This window comes from Chelonia mydas, chromosome 2 (assembly GCF_015237465.2).
Source record: "Chelonia mydas isolate rCheMyd1 chromosome 2, rCheMyd1.pri.v2, whole genome shotgun sequence".
NCBI classification, from domain to species: Eukaryota; Metazoa; Chordata; order Testudines; family Cheloniidae; genus Chelonia; species Chelonia mydas.
In genome coordinates, this window is record NC_057850.1 from 82,570,633 (window position 1) to 82,591,401 (window position 20,769).

Sequence of the window (20,769 nt, forward strand, 5' to 3'; positions counted from 1 at the left end):
GGAACAGGATTAGTGAACCTGGCAGTTCTTGAATTATGGGGAAAAGATTACGTCTGTGTGTGTTGGGTGAGGGAGAAGGAAGGAAGGGGTGTATGCCAAGTGGCTTGCTTTAATTTAAACATTAATGAGAAGTAAGGAGGCCATAAAGCAGAAGTAAGATAGTCCCTATAAGTAGTAAGGGGGCCCACCTCCCCCCACAACCTCTCTGTAACTTGAGCACTTTAGGCCCCTACTTAGTAGTCATCAGTGAGGAATCATCATCAAATGGGAGTGTTTCTAGTAGGGTTCTTCAGGAAATCGTACTGGGCCCAGTGATATTTAACATTTTCATTAATGATCTGGAAGTATAATAAAATCACTTCTAATAAAATTGGTGGATGACACAAAGATTGTCTGAGTTATAAATAAGGATTGGGACACGGTGTCACACAGAATGATTTGGATTGCTTCATAAACGGGACCAATTCAAACAAAATATCTTTTAATATAGCCAAGTGCAAAGTTATACTTCTAGGAACAAGGAATGCATATTGGGGCATGTCTAGAAGACTAAAAACTTTTAAGTTGACCTATATTAAATCGACTTACAGCTACTGCAGTAATTACTGCGGTAGTTCATGTCCACACTACCCTTCTTCAGCCAGTGGTATGCGTCCTCACCAGGAGTGCTTCCACTGACCGAAGAGGGGCAGCTCCCCACTGGGAGCCCATCTGCCCACCCCCACTCTCGGTTCCCTGCTCCCAGACGGGAGCATGGAAGGCCCCAAGCTCTCGGTTCCTCACCGGCAGTGGGTCAGCTGCCCAGATCTCGCCTCCCTGCTCCCTCCCAAGAGTGGGGCAGCCACCTGGGCTCCCAGCAGGGAGCTGGGAGCCTTGGTACAGCTGGACTCACAGCATGGAGCAGGCTGCCGGGAGCAGCCCAGCTGCGAGCAGGAGCCTTCAGCATGGAGCTGTGAAATTGACAAAAAAGACAGCCAACAGCCCATGTAAGTAACATGGTGTGTACACAGACACTGTGTTGCCCTAACTATATCGACATTAGCCCTACATCTCTTATGTTGGTGTAGTAGGACACTTTTTATTGGCAGGAGCAAGGCTGTATGTAACACGTACACTGTCTAAACAGACTAGCTAGACAAAGAGTGGTGGACAAGTAGAACACACAAGCAGAGTGAACAATATGATGGCAGCAAACATCATGTTAGTTCCATGATTTTGGTTTTTTTGTTGTTTGCTTTTTGTTTTGGGTGAATTTCCTTAGTATTCTAGATTTAAGTAGTTTATGATTATAGGTAGGTTGAACCAGTACAACTGATAGATCAGCACTCCTGTGATAGTCCAATGAGTTTCTGCAGAATTTATGTTTACGTTTAAAAGTATTTTCTAGGCTTTATCAGGGCAGAGACAATGGAGCATGTCTTCCTCAGTTTGCAAACCGAATAGCAACTCAGAGGTAGTGATTAGCTCCATTCATCTCAGTAGTGTGCTAACCCTGACATCTAATAATGATCATATGTAATCTGATCACAAATTACTGTCAGCTTGATCTTTTACTAGATATTTCTAGGGATCTACATCTGGGATTGTATGTGGGGTTCTGGGTGTCACTTCAGTACAACACTTTTGCTCCCCACCCTCGCGTTATTTTCAGAGTCAATCAACTCCGTAAGCGCGCAGCTCCAGAACAGATTCTTCTACTCTCCGGAAATACGGGTGGGAAGGGACAACAGCTGCAGGACGGCTGGGCGGAGCCGGGGCCCCTGCTTTGCGTGGCCAGGGTGAGCTGAGAACAACTGACACGGTGCCTGCATCTTCGCTCATCTCCAGGAGGAGCGGGACCCGGCACTCTGCTCAACTGGCAACGGAGCCCCGCGGAGGGCGTCTGGCAGCGACGCCCCGAGCCGATACCACTGAGCGGGACGGGCAGGGTGGGAACAGCCGGGGGCCCGGGGCAGAACGGGCGATTCCAGGGCTCAGAGCAGCCGCCCGTCCGGGGGCTGCTCTGGGCCCTGCTCCAAGCGGGGGAGGGAGGCGGAGGCTCAGGCTGCAGGGCCGGAGTTTCCAGCAGCCTCCTGGGGCGACCCTTCTCCGCCTACCAGCGCAGCAGCTTCGCTTTGGTCCGGAAGCGGCCCCGGGCTGGGAGGGGAGCAGAAGACCACGTGATTCCGGCGCCGCCTGCACAGACGCTCTCTTCCCACCGCCTGCGGGGGCAGCAGCAGCGCTCAGAATTCCTGGGTGAAAAATCGGGGCTTCCCTGGCTACATCCTTTCCCCTCTCTATGGTGCACGCTGGCACGGAAGTGACGTACGCCCCTTGGTTTTAGTCCCTCCCGGGATGATTCTTTCGCGAGTAACTTCACTTCCGGGACAGACGGAACTGCCCGGTCCCTACCCCGCCCTCAGCTCTCTTAGCCCCGCCCTCAGGCGGATTCATCTCGGTTTGGCGCTCGGAGTGTCCTAACTCAGCCCTGCCCCCTCCGCTATTGTACTTCCGCTCCCCCTTCCCTGGCGTAGGCTCCATCCCTAGGCCCCGCCCCTTCACTCAGCAGGCCCCACCCCCTCCCTGGTGCACCCCCCTTCCAGCCCCGCCCACTTCCCAGCGGAGGCTGCCGCTCGCTGGGGGAGCCGCGCCAGGCGGGGGAGCCCGCGCGCCTGAAGCCAGGCTCAGGCAAAGGCCACGGTGACTGGGCAGCTTCCGTCTACTGCTTTCTGCTCCCCAACATGGCAGCGGTGGCGGGAGGCGGCACTAGGGCTCCGGAGCCGAGCCTGTCAGGGCCGCACGGCAGCGGGGACCGGACCGTGTTCTTGTTCGACCGGCGCCAGGAGCAGGGGGACCCCAAGGAGAAAGTGCTGAGCTGCGACGCGGAGACGTACCGCGGCTTCCGCAGCGCTGTGTGCCAGGTAGCCGGGGCCCGGGCGGGCAGAACTGGGCTGCTACGACCGGCTTGTGCGGGGGGGGACTGGGAGCGCTGCGGGCGCAGGGAGGAGGCACGGGCGCGAGGCGAGGTGGAGGCAGCGGGCTTGGAGTCCCTGATCCTGCCCAACCGAGCGGCCGTTGCGCGTTTTAGCGCGCGACAGCCTCGGGGGGCTGGTGCTGCCGAGCCCGGCACGTGCCGCGCTGCCCCACGTGATCCTGGGGCCCTTTCTGGGGAGCGGGGGCTGCGGGGAAGGGACTGTGCGCGGTGCGCGGTGATTGCCACTGTCTGCCTGGCGAGGCGCTAAAGAGCAGCACCGGGTCGCTGTGCTCAGTGCCCTTGGTAGGCCGGGGCTGCAGTGGCTAGTGGCTGCCCTCGTTGTTCGACTGTTAATTCTCTGCCCCTGGTGGCTGTAGCCTTGTAGGTCACCACTGTGAGCTGTGGCCTCCTGGGCAGAGGAAACTCATTGGTTGACTACATATTGGGAACCTGCGTGTGTGTTACATTTCAGAGTGGTAGCTGTGTTAGTCTCTATCAGTAAAAACAAGGAGGAGACCTTGTGGCACCTTAGAGACTAACAAATGTATTTGGGCATAAGCGTTCAGGGGATATAATCCACTTCATCAGATGCATGTCAAGGGATGTGATCGTTCTCCTCTATTAAACATTGGTTAAGCCTCATCTGGAGTATTGTGTCCAGGTTTGGGCCCCACACTACAAGAAGGATGTGGTCAAATTGGAAAACGTCCAGCGGAGGGCAACAAAAATGCTTAGGGGACTGGAACACATGACTTATGAGGGGAGGCTGAGGGAACTGGGATTGTTTAGTCTGCGAAAGAGAAGACTGAGGGGAGATTTGATAGCTGCTTTGAACTACCTGAAAGGGGGTTCCAAAGAGGATGGATCTAGACTGTTCTCAGTAGTAGCAGATGACAGAACAAGGAGTACTGGTCTCAAGTTGCAGTGGGGAAGGTTTAGGTTGGATATTAGGAAAAACTTTTTCACTAGGAGAGTGGTGAAACACTGGAATGCGTTACCTAGGGAGGTGGTGGAATCTCCTTCCTTAGAAGTTTTTAAGGTCAGGCTTGACAAAGCCCTGGCTGGGATGATTTAGTTGGGGATTGGTCCTGCTTTGAGCAGGGGCTTGGACTAGATGATCTCCTGAGGTCCCTTCCTACCCTGATATTCTATGATTCTAATGATAGATTCATGTGTTACATTTCTCTGCAATTTTAAATTCATTTACGAAGTGGGGTTTTGTTGGTTTGTTTTTTGTTAAAGTTTAGTTTCAGGTACTTTTTTGGGAGAGAAAAATTTGTTGGATTAAGAAACCTTGTAACTGGGAAACAAAAGTTCTCTGTTATCAGGACTGTGACTGTTTTTCTTTCTGAGGAAAAAGTACTCGCTGGCTTTTATCTCAAGTCTTTTCCACATTTTTGAATGTGTCACTTTGCAGTATTTGTTACTATCACATTTCATTTTTTATTGCAAGAACCAAGTTTGAGTTTGGGAGCGGAAAACTTTTTTCTAGAAAGATAAAAGGGAAGCTTCTTATGCCTCTTAGGAAACATGAGTTATACAACTCTCTAGAACAGTGGTCCCCAAACTGGGGTGTGTCTCCCCTCCCTTCTCCCCCCCCCCCCCCCAGGAGGGCATGGAGGAACGTTCAGGGGACGTGGCAGGATTTGGGCCAGCCTCTACAGGGGTGGGAAGGGAATGACACCCAGCCCTGCCCCTCTCCCGATCACGACTCCTGGAGGGGCGTGGACAGATTCCATTACTGGTAGGGGGTACGACACAAAAATTTTGGGAAGCACTGCTCTGGAAGCCCAGATATGAAATGGAAATGGGTGGAGGCATTTCTTATTTGAGAGAATGCCTTGTGGCTAATCAGTGGAATTAACGTGACTGTTGAAGAGATGGGAGTGGGTGGAAATATGACTGGTGAAGCAGCTTTCTAAATTTTAGAAACTTCTGGAGGTGGGTATCTGTCATCTTTGATTCTGTGCAATGTTTTGCCATTCACTTCCCAGTTGTGTTTAAATCTTGCTGCTGCTGTTTCCTATACTTAGGGGTCTACTTAAATTATGGAGAAATCACATTGGTAATGGCATAAACAGCAAAATTTGCTATGACTGCAAAAAATGTGTGATTTCTCCGCAGTGTTTTTCAAACTGGGGGTCCGGACCCAAAAGGGGGTTGCAAGCCTATTGTGGGGGGAGGCAGTATTGCTACCCTTGCTTCTGTATTGCCTTCAGAGCTGGGCAGCCAGAGTGGTGGCTGCTGGTCGGGTGCCCAGCTCTGAAGGCAGCACCAGCAGCAGAAGTGAGGGTGGCAATACCATGCCAACCTTACTTCTGTGCTGCTGCTGGTGGCACTGCCTTCAGAGCTGGGCGGCCGGCCAGCAGCCACCGCTCTCCACCTGCCCAGTTCTGAAGGCACAGCGGAGAGTGGTGGCTGCTGGCTGACCACCTGGCTCTGAAGGCTGTACTGCTGCTGCTGGTTCCCAGCCAATGGGAACCCCCAACCTAGGAGCCAGACCTGCTGCTGGCCACTTCCGGGGTGCAGCACAGTGTCAGAACAGGTATGGACTAGTCTGCCTTACCTGGACAGTACCGCCGACAGGACTTTTAATGGCCCAGTCAGTGGTGCTGACCCGCAGTTTGAAAACCACTGCTCTATATCAATATCTAATCCAAACGTCAGATTCAGAGAGTGACCGGCTGTTTGGGTTGGACCAGAGATGACCTAGAGTGTCAGCTGAGGATATGATTTTGGAGTTTTTTATGGTCTGCAAGAAATTCAAGATCTAGACTATATGGTTTGTCACAGCAGTAGCAGAACCAGGAGACTTTCACTTCCAGATACCTAAGGATTGCCTATTTGCATATTTCTTTTGTTTCAAAAATATTTATGGCTTGCTCTGTCTCAAATGTATTTTTTAATATGCCACCATATCATTTGGTGTTTTATTTGCTCCCATAGTCTTTGCAGAGTTCAATGTTGTGATGCTGGCAGCCCTTTATTGGCAGAAGTTTACTGTCCTGCCCCACCTCAACTGACTTGTGCAGTTACTGATGTGTCTTTGAACACTAAGAGCTGTTCAGGAATCAGAGTTTCTGACTCATCTAGGTTTGTCAAACTTTGGTGTGCTGTTCAACACAAACCAGCAAAAAAAATCCCTCTCTCCTGGGAAATGATTGATGGGGCAATTTTTCTTGCATCTTACATCAGGCCATTGAATGCTTACCTAGCTAAGTGGATCCTCCAGATGAAATTTAATTTTCTAATCCTGATCTGTCTCACTCCATCCAATTTCACATTTTGGCCTATCTTTCAGACGTCTTATGGATGTCCTGGTTTCACCTTTTGATGTTAAAATCTCAAACTGAATTCACTGTCTACTCAAGCTCACTCCTCTCCGTCTACTAGTGTGAAAGCATAGTCATCATCCCCTGGGCATTTTGTGTGACACAGCCTCTCTCTTTGGATCCATAAATCCAGGCGGTACCCAAATCCTGCTGCTTCTTCCTTCATAACTGTGATGGAAGGTCTGGGGATCTGGTCATAAGTCATGTCTTAGTAAAAGAAATAATTGCTTGGAGAAGTTAAGAGGCCTCTCTGAATCTTGGTATAGCCAGTTATGGTGGTCCACGTAAGGTAGTGTCTGAGCAAGGTTGTTCAGCCTTTGAAAGGTCATTATTTGCTATTGTTAGTCATCATCCCTCATTGGGCTGCCTCCTGCAGGATGAGTAATTCTCCTAGTCCTAGAGTGTTTGTGTGTAACTGGTTAGAAAAATTGGGGAAGGGGCTTAAGTATCTAAGGAGCACAGAGCAAGAATTGGTCTCTGGACAAAAGAGAAGTTTCCAGTGCCTTATTTAGATTCAGTCATGAGAAGGATTAATTTAGATGTGTTAAGCAAACCTTTTATTTTATTTCATTTTCTTTTTTAATATTTTTGTTGTTGATTTATTAAGATTATTGTAGTATGAGTAATTTCACATAGACATCTCCAAAGAGAAAAGGACTCCATAACCTGTAAAGGAGAGGTGCTAGAACTATACCTGCACCTCTGTCTCAGTTAGGAGGCATGGGCAGAGGTGCCCTTTCTAAAGAAATTCTGTTGCCATCAGGTTTCAGTGGCTGAACAAAAAGAGAGAAGCCAAAAGACAAGGAGAAGATGAGAATTGGTAGTGGTATTGGTTAGGGCTAACAGGAAGATGACAATTCTGATTCGCTGCAACATTTGAGGTTGAAAAATGTGGTGTGTGTGTTCTGCTTTGGAATGAAAACAAACCCTTTCAACAGTTTTTGTGAAAATGGAATTGTGCAGAAAATGTCAATTTGAGAAGAGATATCCGAATGCCTGAATGATTGATATATGTGTAGCTTGATGGTTAGGGGAGTGGCCTGGTACATGGGAGACCCAGGTTCAAGTCCTGCCTGATTCAAAGGAGCGTTTTTAACACTAGATCACTTTGATTCTTGCAGAGCAGGGACTTGAATTTGAGTATCCTACGTCTCAGGCCAGTGCTCTAACCACTAGGCTATAATGTGAGGGTCTCTTTATCTTCCCTGACCCAAAAAAACCCAAGACATTTTGATGAAGTCTTAATTGAAACCAAAATGTTTTGATACTTTTTGTCAGAAATGTTCCAATTAGCTCTAATGTTGGTCGTGACCAATGTTTATAAGATCCACTCTTTCTTTAAGTATGTGTCAAGTGTGGGTCCCACTGTAGGTGTTCATGTGCACAAGATTGGATTTCTTTTGAATAGCAGTGTTCTTCATGGTCATGTATGCGTACTGTGCCATCTCATGCTCCCATGTGAGGGCATAAAAGGCTGAGGGGCCATTCTCCTACCTCATGTGCCTCTTAACTGTGACAGCAAGATGGAATCCAGCAAGTGTCTAGCCTGGTACTCTGTTCAGATCCCTTAAACCAGTTCTTTTCAACCCATTTGGTGAAGAATTCTGTTTTCAGACTTTAGAGAAAAAACATGTTCCTTTAAAAAACAGCAAGAGTTGATTGACTCACCTGTCATCCAGTACATCCTCCATTTATGGCAGGTCAAGGCTCTTAGCATCAACTGCCACGCCCCAAGTTTCAGACCCTGTCTGTCATACGACTGACTGATCCTTATGAAGGGTGGACACAACCAATGTCTCTTCTGCCTAGGAGAGAAGGCCTCCTGGATAAGTACTCTGTGTGCAAGCTCTTCTCCGCCAGGACCTGCAAGTTCTGGGATGCACAGCTCAATCTATATTTACTTGAGCAGTCCATGCAGGTCACTTTGGATCCTGAGGGATGACTATTCTGATCAGAGTGAGGCCAGATATACCAGCATCAGCATCAGCTAGTGCTCCCTCAATCATTCTTCTTACTCTGGGATAAGGCAATGAAAATAATGTAAAAAGGATATCAGCAGAGTTGGCATCAATAGCATCACCAACCTCCTTAACATGTTGGAGAAGTCCCCAATGCATAAGACTTCAGTGCTGACAGTCTCAGCATTGAGTGCATTAGCACCAGTAGTACCAGGACCAACGACTTGGCTCCTATACAACTTTCCCAACTTAGGCAGCAAAGCTGGCATCTTTGCCCACTCAAATAGGATGCCGACTTGCACAGCTGGTCCAGGCATAAGCTTGTTTCCAAGACCAAGGGATGTTCTCAGATGGAAGATGCAAGACACAGCTCTGAGGACAAAGTTCCTAAAAGGGCAGAATGAGAGACTTAGCACCAAACCTGTAACCAGTGTCAACAATGGAGTTGAGCAACAACCTCAAGTATGCTGGAGGCATCGGTATCACCCCTGGAGATATTCCGAGTATTGAAGAGACATCCGATCCAGTACCAGCGCCACTCTTCTATGAGGAATATATTCCTCCATGCCATCCTGACTTATTCCTTCTTTTTGGTATGAAGCAATGATCCCTCTTTTCTGCTATCAGAGAATGACCCCAATGAGGTTATCAAGGAGCCTCTGTTCAGAGTGCAACCAGTGGGGGAGTGGTGTAAGCATGAAAGTGAGTCAATTTATGAATTTTGCTGGATGCCAGTTAGATTTTAAAGCTTCAGACTAACTAGGTTTGCCAATATATAATAGAATCCCAATAGGATAACCCCTTTTTATTGAGTCGGGGGAGTGTTAACCCACTAGTTTCATGCTGGGGTTTTTTCCGGTCAACTTTTAACTTGGGCAGTATTTCTCAAACCAGGCCACTTGCTTATTCTTCACCAGCCAACAATTTATTACTTCACCCAGAACCACTTCAGTATATAGTCAGGAGTTTACCACTCAAATGTGGACACAATCAGATGTGTTGACTACACATGGAATACAGGCTAGAGTTAAGGCTCAGCAGTTATATCAAAGAACAGTGCAAATTTCTTAGTACTTTTACTTATGATCAACCATTCTTTAGTACCTGTTTATCACACTTCCAAGGGTGCACTTGTCTTTAAGGCACTTTGAAGAGTATGGTTACTTCTCTTTGACGAGATTGGTTCAAAAGGGACAAGTCTAGAATATTAAAAGCAGTTGCTTAAAACAATTCTTTTCAATCTGTCTTGAGGCCAGTTGTCTTGGATTTATAATCTAAAATATGGTTAGTTTAGGTCTTGCTAGAGAGTGTAGACTCAGTAAGATGACCTACAGCTATTTATATTAAAGAATAGAAAGGGAAATACAATCTTTGAAATGAAATCTTACCAATTCTTCTTATCCTCTTAACCCTGAGATGGAGGAGGGTCCTTTCCACACGGATAGTCCAGGTGTTGGTTGCATTTAGGATTCGTCAGCTTCTTGTGTTGGGTTCAGTCAACTCTCTCGAGCATGTGGTGAACTCAGTTTTATATACTAGTTTTGGGGCTCGTTGGAAGCACAGCTCCGGGCTTCAAACTGCTGGCCTCTCCCAAGAAATACAGACCTCAATCCAGGATCTCCCATTTGGTGGGAATGGACGCTTTGTGGAGCAGATGGGCGCGAGGCTGCATGGGTTGAAAGACACTCGGGCCACTCTTCGCTTGCTGGGTATGCATACGCTGCAGTCTGCAAGGAAGCAGTTCCGGTCACCCCCGCCGCCAGCCTCGACAGGGGTCTGCAAGGAGAAGGGATAGAGACACAAGCTTTAGTCATCACCGCCCTTCCTCCTGCCGCTCACCCGCACAGCCCACCCAGTCTGGCAAAGCATCCAGGGGGCCAGAAGTGCTCATTTTGAGGGTGAATTCAAGAGTAACACCCCAGTCATCTCCCTGGATCCACCTGATTCTTTCCTCAGCCATCTCCGTCCCTACCGTTCAGCCTGGTCGTGGGTCATCTCGAACTGCTGGGTGCTAGAGAGAGTATCTCGGGCCTATACTCTGCAATTGTCAGCCACCCCTCTCTCCCACCCACCCTTTTCCCCATCCCTCTTCAGGATCATTGTCACGAGCAACATCTCATTCAGAAGGTTGAGAACCTACTGCACCTGTGGGCGGTAGAGGAGGTCCCTGGGGACATGGAAGGAAAAGGGTTCTACTCCCGCTACTTCCTAATCCTGAAAGCAAAAGGGGGCCTCAGCCCTATTTTAGACCTACGACGCCTCAACAAGTCTCTCAAGAAGTTGAATTTTTGCATGGTGTCCCTGGCCTCCATCATCCCCTTCCTGGATCCAGGAAACTGGTATGCCGCCCTTGACTTGAGGGACGTTTATTTCCATATTTCAAGGTCACAAACGGTTCCTCCCTTTCATAGTGGGCGGACGCCATTTCCAGTTCACAGCACTGCCCTTTGGCCCCAAAAGTATGCACAAAATGTCTGGTGCCAGTGGCCCCTAACCTGAGACATCAAGGGGTCCAGGGCTTCCCGTATCTTGAAGATTGGCTCATCAAGGGCAGATTTCCGAAACTAGTGCAGAGGAGCATCAATCTGGTGATCTCCACCTGTTGCGACCTGGGCCTGATGATAAACAACAAAAAAAAGTCCACCTTAAGGACAGTGCAATGGATAGAGTTCATTGGAGCGGTCCTCGACTCTATGCGAGCCAGAGCCTTACTTCAGGAGGCACGTTTTCAGGCCATGTCAGACCTGATCTTCCATGTGAAGAATGACCCGCTCACCATGGCTCGCACCTGACTCGTTGTTGGGCCACATGTACATATGTGGTCTGTCACGCTTGGCTCCGTCTCTGGCTTCTGCAAGTGTGGCTGGCGTTGGTCTACATTCTCAACAGGCACGACCTAGACCGGATAAGCTGGGTGTTGGATCACATCTGGTCATCCCTGGATTGGTGGTTGGACTTTGGGTTGGTGTTGGAGGGAGCTCCCTTTGTGGCCCCATCCCCGTCAGTGACTCTGGTTTCTGATGCTTCAGATGTGGGCTGGCAAGCACACCTGGGCCAGCAGCATGCAGGGCTGCTGGTTGTGGGACGATCTGGCCCTCCATAATCAACGTCAGGGAGCTCAAAGCGGTTTGGCTGGCCTGCCAGGCTTTCTTGCTGTCCTGAAGGGTAAGGTAGTGCAGGTCCTGATGGACTTGGCCTAGACTCTCTTGAATCCCACAAGGGCTATATTAAAGTCCCTGGAGATTTATCTGCTGGCTCCCTACAGAAAGCCTTACAGATATCAACCCGAACAAAGGCAGAGTACACCTTGCTTCCAGGACTGACAGACTGAATATCAGCAACAGAAGAAACCTAGTATTCCAGGGGATGCCCCTCTTCTGCCTCCTTGACCATCCCAGCTCCCTCTGAGGCAGTAGGTTTAACAGGAATGTCAAGAGCCACAACTGTGCTAATCTGAAGTCTACACTAACCTTCTGGAACCATCTGCTACATTCTACCGGGCCTGGGCAGCTATTACAGCTGACAAATGGGTATTAGTTATCACTGCCCAAGTCTGTCCTATACAAATCCATTCACTACCATCCTCTTTCCAGGGACTCTTCTAATGAGAGTCTGTTACAAACAGAAGTGGACTAATTGCTTTGTCTGGGATCAGTAGAAGAGAATGTGAGAATAAAGGGGCGGAGTCTTCTCCCTGTACTTCCTTATTCCAAATAAGAAAAGAAGGTCTTTGACCTACCTTAGACCTCAGGAGGCTGAACAAATATATATGCCACCTCAGATTCAAGGTGGTAACACTTTCCTCCATCATTCTAGCTCTCCAGGTCACCACAGACCATAGAGTTCATAGGAGCCCTGATTGACTTTGGTTCAGTGAGAGCATGCCTCCCTGAAGACAGGTTCCTGTCCATGCAAACACTGGTGCATGGGTTAGAAGAAAACATGCCTATGATGGTATGCTTGTATCTGGGGCTGCTAGGCCAAATGTCTGCATGCAGGTACATGGTGCCAGTTGCCAGACTTCAATCTGAGCCAGAGTTAGAGCAGTCACAGGTGGTAGAGAGAACCTGTAAACATGCATGGAGAGGTACCATTCTCTGAATAAGACTGTAATCACTGATGTGTCTGATACAGGTTAGCAAGACCTCCTGGGCTACCTTCAAATATGGGGACATAATCCCTAGAGGATACGGAGTTCCGTCTTAACATCCTCCTGCATAGTCTTCCTACTTGTTCTGCAAAACTTCCCACAGCATATCTTGATACATAACACCTTGTGATGCACCGTATAAACAAGCAAAGAGGCACATGCTCCTCTCCCCTCTGCCTGGAAGCTATTGGGCCCTGGACATACCACCAACAGTTGATAACATAATGGCTCTTCATCTCCCAGGTGTCAGCAACAAACTGGCAGACATCCTGATCAGACAGTTGGTCACCACTCACAAGTGGTTGTTGTGGACGTCTATCATAGAGATGATATTCCTATGTTGGAGGACCCTGATGATAGAGCTGTTCCCCATCAATGTCAATTCCAAGTGCTAGAACTTTTGTTCCAGAGAGGAGGTAACTCCAGGGTTGTTACCAAACACCTTCCTTCTCATGAGAGCCTATTACAAACAGGAAAAAGCCCTCTTATATGCCTTTCCATCGATTCCCTGGACCTCCAGGGTCCTTTCCAAAATCAAAGGAAACAAAGCCATTATCATTGTCATAGCTTGATATGGGCCAAGGCTGTTTCGCCTGACAGACTATTACAAATGTCCATCCTACCTCCAATCCAACTCCCAGATTTCTTGGACCTGATCTTACAATACCATGGCCAGATATACCAGGCCTGAAGTCATTGCAACTGAGGGTGTGGCTGTTGACTGGCTGGTGAAATACTATAGACAAAGACTTCTTGCTACAAGTCTAGGAAATACTAACACAGAGCAGGAAAGCATCTACTAGAAGAATGTATTTGTCTAAAAGGAAAAGTTTCTCAATATTGGCAGTCCAACATGGTCTGGACCCATTCCCACAGACCTTCAACTACTTATTGCACTTAAAACAGGTAGGCCTTTTGTTCGGATCTATTAAAGTCCACCTTTTGGTGATTTTAGCTTGCCACCTGCCTATAGAGTCGTGCTTGGGTCTTTACTCATTCCAAGATATCAAGTTTCTCAAGTGACTATTACACACTCACCAGTCAAAGAACCAGTTCCTGCCTGGGACCTCAGTCAGGCTCATCTGAGACTTGTGAAGCCTCCATTTGAACCTCTGTCAGGTTGTTCCCTGCACCATCTCACTCCAGACAGTCTTTCTAATGGTTATTACTTCAGCCAGGAATAGTCAGTGAGCTTCAGCCATTTATATCTGAACCACATCTATACAACATTCCATAGGAATAAGATGGTGCTGCAACTGCACCTGTTTATTTGTAAGGTGATCTGAGAATTTTTCATCTAAATCAGTTGATCAAATTGCCGGTCTTCATAAGTTGTCCCTAAGCCACACTCTGCATCAGGAGAAAAGAGATACACACTAGACTTTGCTTTACTACATTGATAGAACCAAGTCAATCAGACTATTTAGAGCCATGGCTGTGTTTTCTAAAGTCAAGCTATTTCCTTACAGAGGATATCAAAATGGGTAACACAGTGTGCTGGTATACCTGCCAGACTTCAAGGCTCACTCAGAGTTCAAGTGCTATTCTTGGCCTGTGTCAGAAATGTGTGTTTTTCTGAGACTTTTACAGTGATTGTAGTACTGCTCTCACAAACTTGGCATCAGCTGTGGCCGCTAAGTACAATACATAATGCTTCAACTGATGCAGCTGCTACTTCTCATTCCCACCACCTAAGAGGATACTGCTTGCCAGTCATCTGCACAGAAATTTATACTGACACTTTTACTTGAAGAATCAAGAACAGTTGCCTGATCTACAGTAACTGATTCTTCAAAATGTTGTCAGTGTGGCTACTATGACCTGGCCTCTGTTCCTGGTTTTTTGAGGTTCCCAGCTACTACAGGCTTCAAATTGTGAGGGAATGGTGGAATGTTGTAGCAGCTCTGCCCTTTATGGCTTTGCACGAGAGCTTGAGGAGGCACAAGGTGCATGTGTGGCCACAGAGGACACTGCTATGCAAAAGATTCTGAGCTTGTTCACGTGAGTCCCATGTACACTTAACCATGAGATCCACGGTGACTACAAAATCTCAAAGAATTGCAGTTACAGTAGGTTAAATAATCATTCTTTCTGTCTATATTGCCAAAATTCTTGTCCAGTCTGTTATCCCTCCTTCTTTGCGTAATGCAGCTTCTCTCTGGTTCTCCTGCCATACATCTTGCCCCCTCACATCTGTCCAAAATGCTACAGCTAAGATCATCGTTTTGGCCAGTTGATTTGCCTGTCTCATCCCTGTCCTTTCACCTTCTCCATTGTATCAAATAAAATCTGCTTGTCTTTTGAAGGCCTTTCATAGTTTATCTCCACTGAACTTTATCATTGTCCACCATGCTCTCTGCTCTGCAATCAGTGCCAAGCTTCATTGTCCATTTTCCTGTTTTTCCTACAAGCACATCCATGCTTCCTTCTGTGCTGCTCCTTATGTGTAGAATAATCTTCTCAGATTTAATTCAGAGTGGCATGATCTTGTCCTTCAAAGCTGTTAACACGTTTCTCTTGTGATGATGATTACTGTAATGGCCGGGGCATAAGCAGCTGGCCCTGTGGTGTCTGCCGAGCTGGGATTGAATTCAGGAGTTGGGACGGGTTGCCAAGTCAAGTCAAGAGACTGGTACTAAGGTCAAGCTGAGCTGGAATTGAAGGCAGGAGTCAGGACTAGTTAGTAAGCCTAGGTGAGGCGGGGTCAAAGGCAGGTGTCCAAGACTGAGTTAAAGGCAAGGTCTGTAGTGATAGCGGGCGTGAGTCTTCATTTTTGCTGAGAGGACTCACTAGGCCAGTTTCCTGGTTTAAATAATTGGTGTGGACCAATCAGGCGGCCACAGGGTTCTGTTGTTCTGGTGTCTTTGGGTGGTACTTCCTGCACTACCTAACTGTCCAGTAATTGTTGGATGCTACTCCACCCAGTTCCTCAGTGGAGGTGTTAATTGCCCAGGAGCCCGCAATCCTGGGTTTTGGCCCCCGCCAATCCTTACCGACTGCAACATCTTTTCTAGATCGGTGTCTTCAGTCTGTTATAATGAAACAGTTTGGCATTTTGAAGCACCTGCCCCACTGCTCTAGCTGTTGTGGCATCACCCAGGCGCTCTCCTGTGCTGTGATGCTGCTGCTTCTTTGTCAGTGGCATTGATCTGGCTCTTTAGAGTATTTATTTTGGTATGCTGGCAAGATTTTCCTCAGAAATGCAAGCAACATAAGGGAAATGGTGACATTTAATAGTTTACAACTATCAAACTTGAAAGGAATTTCTTGGGACAAAGAAAATGCATTTTTGTAGCCTCTTCCAAATTTGTTGCAAACAATGGAGAAGTTGGAGCTTCTCAGGGAAAGAATGAGTTCTAATAGAAAAGGTTAGGCAACCTAAATATAAGGGTTAATATCCACACTCCGTATAATAAATTAGTGCATGTTTAATCTATTTTTGCTAAACTTATATGCAAATTGGTATTCAGTTTACAGGATCCTGTGAGGGTTGTGGGAAGTGTTTGGCATCCTAATGAATAGTTAAATTAAGATATTTACTAGGTGTGCAGTATCATTTTGAAGTGGCAAATAAGATGTTTGTATATATTAGAAGTATAGAAAATACAGAAATTACCATATCAAAGAAAAGTATACATTTGGTCAAACTAATGAGTAAAAGTTTTGAAGAAAGCTATAGCAGATATTGATATAGTTAAGAGGTAATGAAGGTTGTCAGAGGTATGTCAGGCATATTATAATACCAAAAATGTATTGTTAAACTTGGGAAGGAGAAAAGTTAGATGGAACTTGACTGCAATATTCAAAATTAGTGTGTTATAAAAAACTGATTTTTATTCTTTATTTTATTTATTATAATGTGAGAACAAATGGCCATTTTGAATGAAGATGCTATTTTAGGAAAAGTAAAAGAAATGCCATTCTAACTGATGTATAATTCCCTTTGGTTGGATATTGTAGTCAGATACTAGCCATGGGTTATTTCATGATCATTAATATTTGTAGCTATGCAGTTTAAATTACGGTTATTCATATTTCATGTGTCAGGCTCTAAGATTACCTACAAGACAGTGTCTCCTTGTGCAAAGCCTTGCACAGCTTCTAATTGATGGTGCTTAAATCATGTAAGGGAAACTTCTTGTACAAGAGCATTCTGCAAAGATGTAACGGCAAGTGAAAAAAACCTCTTGGAATTAGATTGCATTCTGTCAATTCCTAAAGGTAATGTTAAGGGCAAAATATTACATATTTGATCATTGTTCATTGATTAATGACAAAATGAATGGAAAGGAGACGAGTACTTTTTAATTTTTCCTTCTCTTTATCTATCCTTCACTTTATGTAACAGCTGATTTTTATAACTGACTTTTTTTACAATTTTGTAGGCACTCTGCATTTCTTCTGAAGATAACTTTGTTATCACAACAACCAATAGAAAAGAAATTACAGATGACAACTTCAGTAAGTGTGATATATTATTTACCATACATCTCACTCCAAAACAGCTGTCCAGTGCATAACTGTATCAAAACTGTAAGAATGTTATTTGTATTCCTATGCTACATATACAATATCCAAGGGAAGTACAAAGCCTCTTTATATAATAAAGTGTTGCAAAATTGTTACGAAAATCCATTTTGGAACAAATTTCACACACATACTGTTTTTGATGAAGGAAACTAATATTTAGTTGTCTGTCATCAGATAAAGTACTTCTATGTGCTAAGTATAATTTGCGGTGTTGTCAAATGTATAGTTAAGGTTAATATTTTTATTTTGCAATTCTAAATAATGCCAACTCTTCCAGGAACCATTGGGGCACTGAAAAACTAACAGAGTGGTTAAGTTATGTGATAAATAATGTCTGCAAAATGGCATCTCGTTCTATGTGAAGTTTAATTTCTTATGTAATTAGAGCAAAAAGTGGGTTTAGCTGAGCATGCCTGGATAGTGACACACAAGATTTTGTAACTGGTACACACAAATCAGTCTTATATTGTGACTGTAACTACACTGTTTTCTTGTAGTGGATTTATTATAAACGTTAGCAGATGAGGAACACTAGGTAAAGTTGAAAAAGTATTTCCAATATTACTGTATACATTCATTTACTTAATTTTCTAGGTTTGTGGGGTTTTTTGTTTTTTGGGGTTTTTTTTGTTTTGCTTCAGTTTAACCAAAAGGTAAACTTTGCTGCAAAACTGGAAGGAAATCTCAGCCATTTTGGCTATGACAAAATGCTTTCTCCACTGTACATTATGGTGTTATGTTTTTCATTTGGCTAATAAAAGTCTAAACTTTGAAATTGCAAAGATAGTGTGTTAGTACTTCAATTGGAAGTACTGACTTTACTACGTTTGGGGATATGAAAAGGTTTTGAATTAAGTTACTGTTCCTCCTTGGAAAATTTCATAGCTGGTGGAAAGAGAAAAGAGGTGCATCAGACGTTAAAACTGTCTTCCAGGTTTTGGGGTAGGAGTTTACCAATATTTGGAGGGATTATTCCTTTGTATTGAATATTTTAATTCCATTGCAGGTGAAATTGTTCAAGAAGGGGTTACTTTGTATTTGCTACAGTCAGTTGATCAGACACTACTTTCAGCAACAAAGGAGCGAATTGACTTCCTACCACACTATGACACGCTTATCAAAAGTGGCATGTATGAATATTATGCTAGTGAAGGGCAAAATCCTTTGCGTAAGTATTCAGATTTTTTTATAATCTAAATAATTGTTTTTCATGTATTATTAATCATCATTTACCTTAGAAGGGACTTAAAGACAAGAAATGCCTTGCTCATGAATAATTTCACTTGTATTTTACCTTTTGTCACTTCTGTTGGAGCATTTAAACTTAAGTTTTTTTCAGTTTAAGTTCACCTTTACTTTTAAACTCTGGTTTAAAAAGTGACTCTAAAAATAGCATCATGAGGTTCCAAATTTACTGCATCTGTTACTTGCAGAAGAAATTTGCTTATTTTACAAGCAAAAATACTTTGTTGCAAACTCAACCAGAAACTTGAAAGCCCGGCATTTCTTTCTTGTGCCTGCACTTGTAGTAGATTCTGTATTTTGGACTTATTGATGCATGAGTCTGAATACAAGCCTGCTTGCTGTCCCTATCTGTGTTTTGGCTCTTTAGGGCTGACAGGATTAAAAAATAGAAACTAGTTATCTTTTGTTAATAAAGTAAGCTAATGTACTCTTTAAAGAAGGTGCCACTTGTACATTGGTCATTTTTCTGATCATTGCTGCGTTTCAAGGTACAAATTAATTTGTGTACCAACTTAATTAAATACTACTAAACTTTTGCTTTCTTTATTTAGTATTCATATCCTTCTAGGCTCAGAACTGCCTGGAAAAATCACAGTCATAGAACTATATGCACATCACTTCATGCATTGAATTCTGGATTATAATAAGATGTGGCTCACAATCATCCCTATTTCTTTTCACCAGCAGCAAACACCAATTACTCACAATCTTCTGGATTACCATATTCCTATTTTCTTCTGCAGTTTTTGATTTGTCTGTTGATGACTGTTATTGTGGCAGTTGGAGTGTTTAGGAACATAGGAATAGGCTTACAGGTTTGGACAAGTAGTTCATATCTTCAACAGTGGCCAATACCAGGTGCCTTAGAGGAAGGTTCAAGAGCCCAGTAGTAGGCAATTACGGAATAACCTGCGCACAGGGAAAGTTTCTTCCTAATCCCCATTTCAGATTAGTTTATTTCCTGAAGCAATAAGGGTTTATAACCCTTTCAAAGGCTGTTTATTTTAATTTATACTGTTGTACGTCTGGATGACATTATTCAGATGCGTGTCCTGTTCTTTCTATTGAATACTGCATAGCCCTTTTTCTCTATGATATGGTGTGGCAATGAGTTTCACAGGCTAATTGTATGTTCTGTGGGAAAAGTATTTCCTTTTACCAGTTTTAAATGTGCTGCCTTTCAATTTAATTGAATATCCACTGTTTTTGTATTAGAAAGGGTGAATAGACGTGCCTGATCTGCTCTCTGTAAACTGTTCATTATTTTGTGTACCATTATCACATCCAGTCTTATAGATCTCCTTTAAGGTAAATTGTCCTAATCTTTTCAGACTCTCTTTATTATGGAGGATTTTTCATGTTTCTTATCACTTGTTGCCCATATCTGACCATCCCCTCCTTCTGTGATATCTTCTTTTGAGGTGGAATGACCAGAAAGTGACATTTTATTACAGATAGTTCTAAATCATGGCATTTTAATTTTCATTATTGCTCATCATCACTTTATGCACCTAATATTTTGTTTGCTTTTTTGATTGTTGCTGTATACTGAGCAAAGGTATTCACTGAGCAATGATGTCTCATTCTTTTTTACTGAGATGTTACAATTTAGAACCTAGCAAAGTTGTCTGAGAAGTTCCGATTACTTCTTCCGATTACTTCAGTGTGTGTTGCCTTGCATTTGTCAAATCTACTATTATACTTCCATTCACCAAATTTTTTAGCTCCCTCTGCAGTTTTCTTCATCTTCTGTGGTCTTGACTAAACTTAAATAACTTTCGTTTCTGTAAATTTTGCCACCTGTGCCCAATCCCTTTTTTAGTGAATCCAGACTGTCCCATAAAATTTTGTAGGTGAAAGGCAGTCTGTTAAACACTTGATGTCTACGAAATTCATTCCTGATTGTGATAGGTGATCCAGAATATGTTCCACCAATGAACAAGGAGGAACACGTTTGTCTCCTGTGTCAGGGGAGGGGAACCCCTTTCATTCAGTTATTTTCCCAAGCATAACTAATGGCCACTCGCCTTGTAGGGGACTTGAACATGCTCAGCAAATCACTAATAAACCTACATGAATGACCCTGGTGGATCAAGTATTTTTCATTGTCAGTCATATATTGCCCATACTTACCATGGGAGTCATGCCCAGGGAACACTGGTCAAGTATGTGGGCATTTTCCTACTGCTACTTTTAGAGCTCAAGAATTACTAACAGTTTTTTCTCTTTCCTTAGCATTTGCCTTTGCTGAGTTGATTGACAATTCTTTGTCAGCTACTTCTCGTAATACTGGGATTCGAAGCATACAGATAAAATTGGTAAGATACAAAAGGAATACCCTATTTGTTTCAAATTTAGGATTTTATGTCTTCATTTTGTTTTTTTTGGTTCTCCTTGTTTTTCTTTCGAAACAGTTATTTGATGACTCTCAAGGAAAACCAGCTGTTGCTGTGATTGATAATGGAAGAGGGATGACTTCTAAGCAGCTTAACAACTGGGCTGTGTATAGATTATCAAAGTTTACAAGACAAGGTGACTTTGAAAGGTTAGAAAGCTTTATACGTTGTTTTTAATCACACAGCTGAAAAACTGACAAGTTGT

General features: G+C 44.5%; 1 protein-coding gene and 1 long non-coding RNA gene across 3 annotated transcripts in view; one reads left to right on the top strand and one right to left on the bottom strand.

Annotated features, from left to right (window-relative positions):
- Positions 1 to 464: 464 nt before the first annotated feature.
- Positions 465 to 2,232, bottom strand: LOC122464186. Its single transcript, XR_006288120.1, has 2 exons — positions 2,097 to 2,232; positions 465 to 950 (listed from the first exon to the last, which is right to left on the bottom strand). It is a non-coding gene; the product is annotated as an uncharacterized LOC122464186 (long non-coding RNA).
- Positions 1,740 to 20,769, top strand: part of SMCHD1 (structural maintenance of chromosomes flexible hinge domain containing 1) — a 167,624-nt gene continuing 148,594 nt past the window's right edge. Inside the window, exons 1-5 of one of the 2 annotated variants that reach the window (XM_037892791.2) lie at positions 1,740 to 2,900; positions 16,779 to 16,854; positions 17,930 to 18,091; positions 20,404 to 20,486; positions 20,583 to 20,713. In XM_037892791.2, the coding sequence (XP_037748719.1) occupies positions 2,721 to 2,900; positions 16,779 to 16,854; positions 17,930 to 18,091; positions 20,404 to 20,486; positions 20,583 to 20,713 (632 nt within the window). In that variant the 5' untranslated portion in view covers positions 1,740 to 2,720. Of the gene's footprint in view, positions 2,901 to 16,778; positions 16,855 to 17,929; positions 18,092 to 20,403; positions 20,714 to 20,769 lie in introns of both variants that reach the window. The other variant, XM_043538793.1, reaches the window with a different exon arrangement.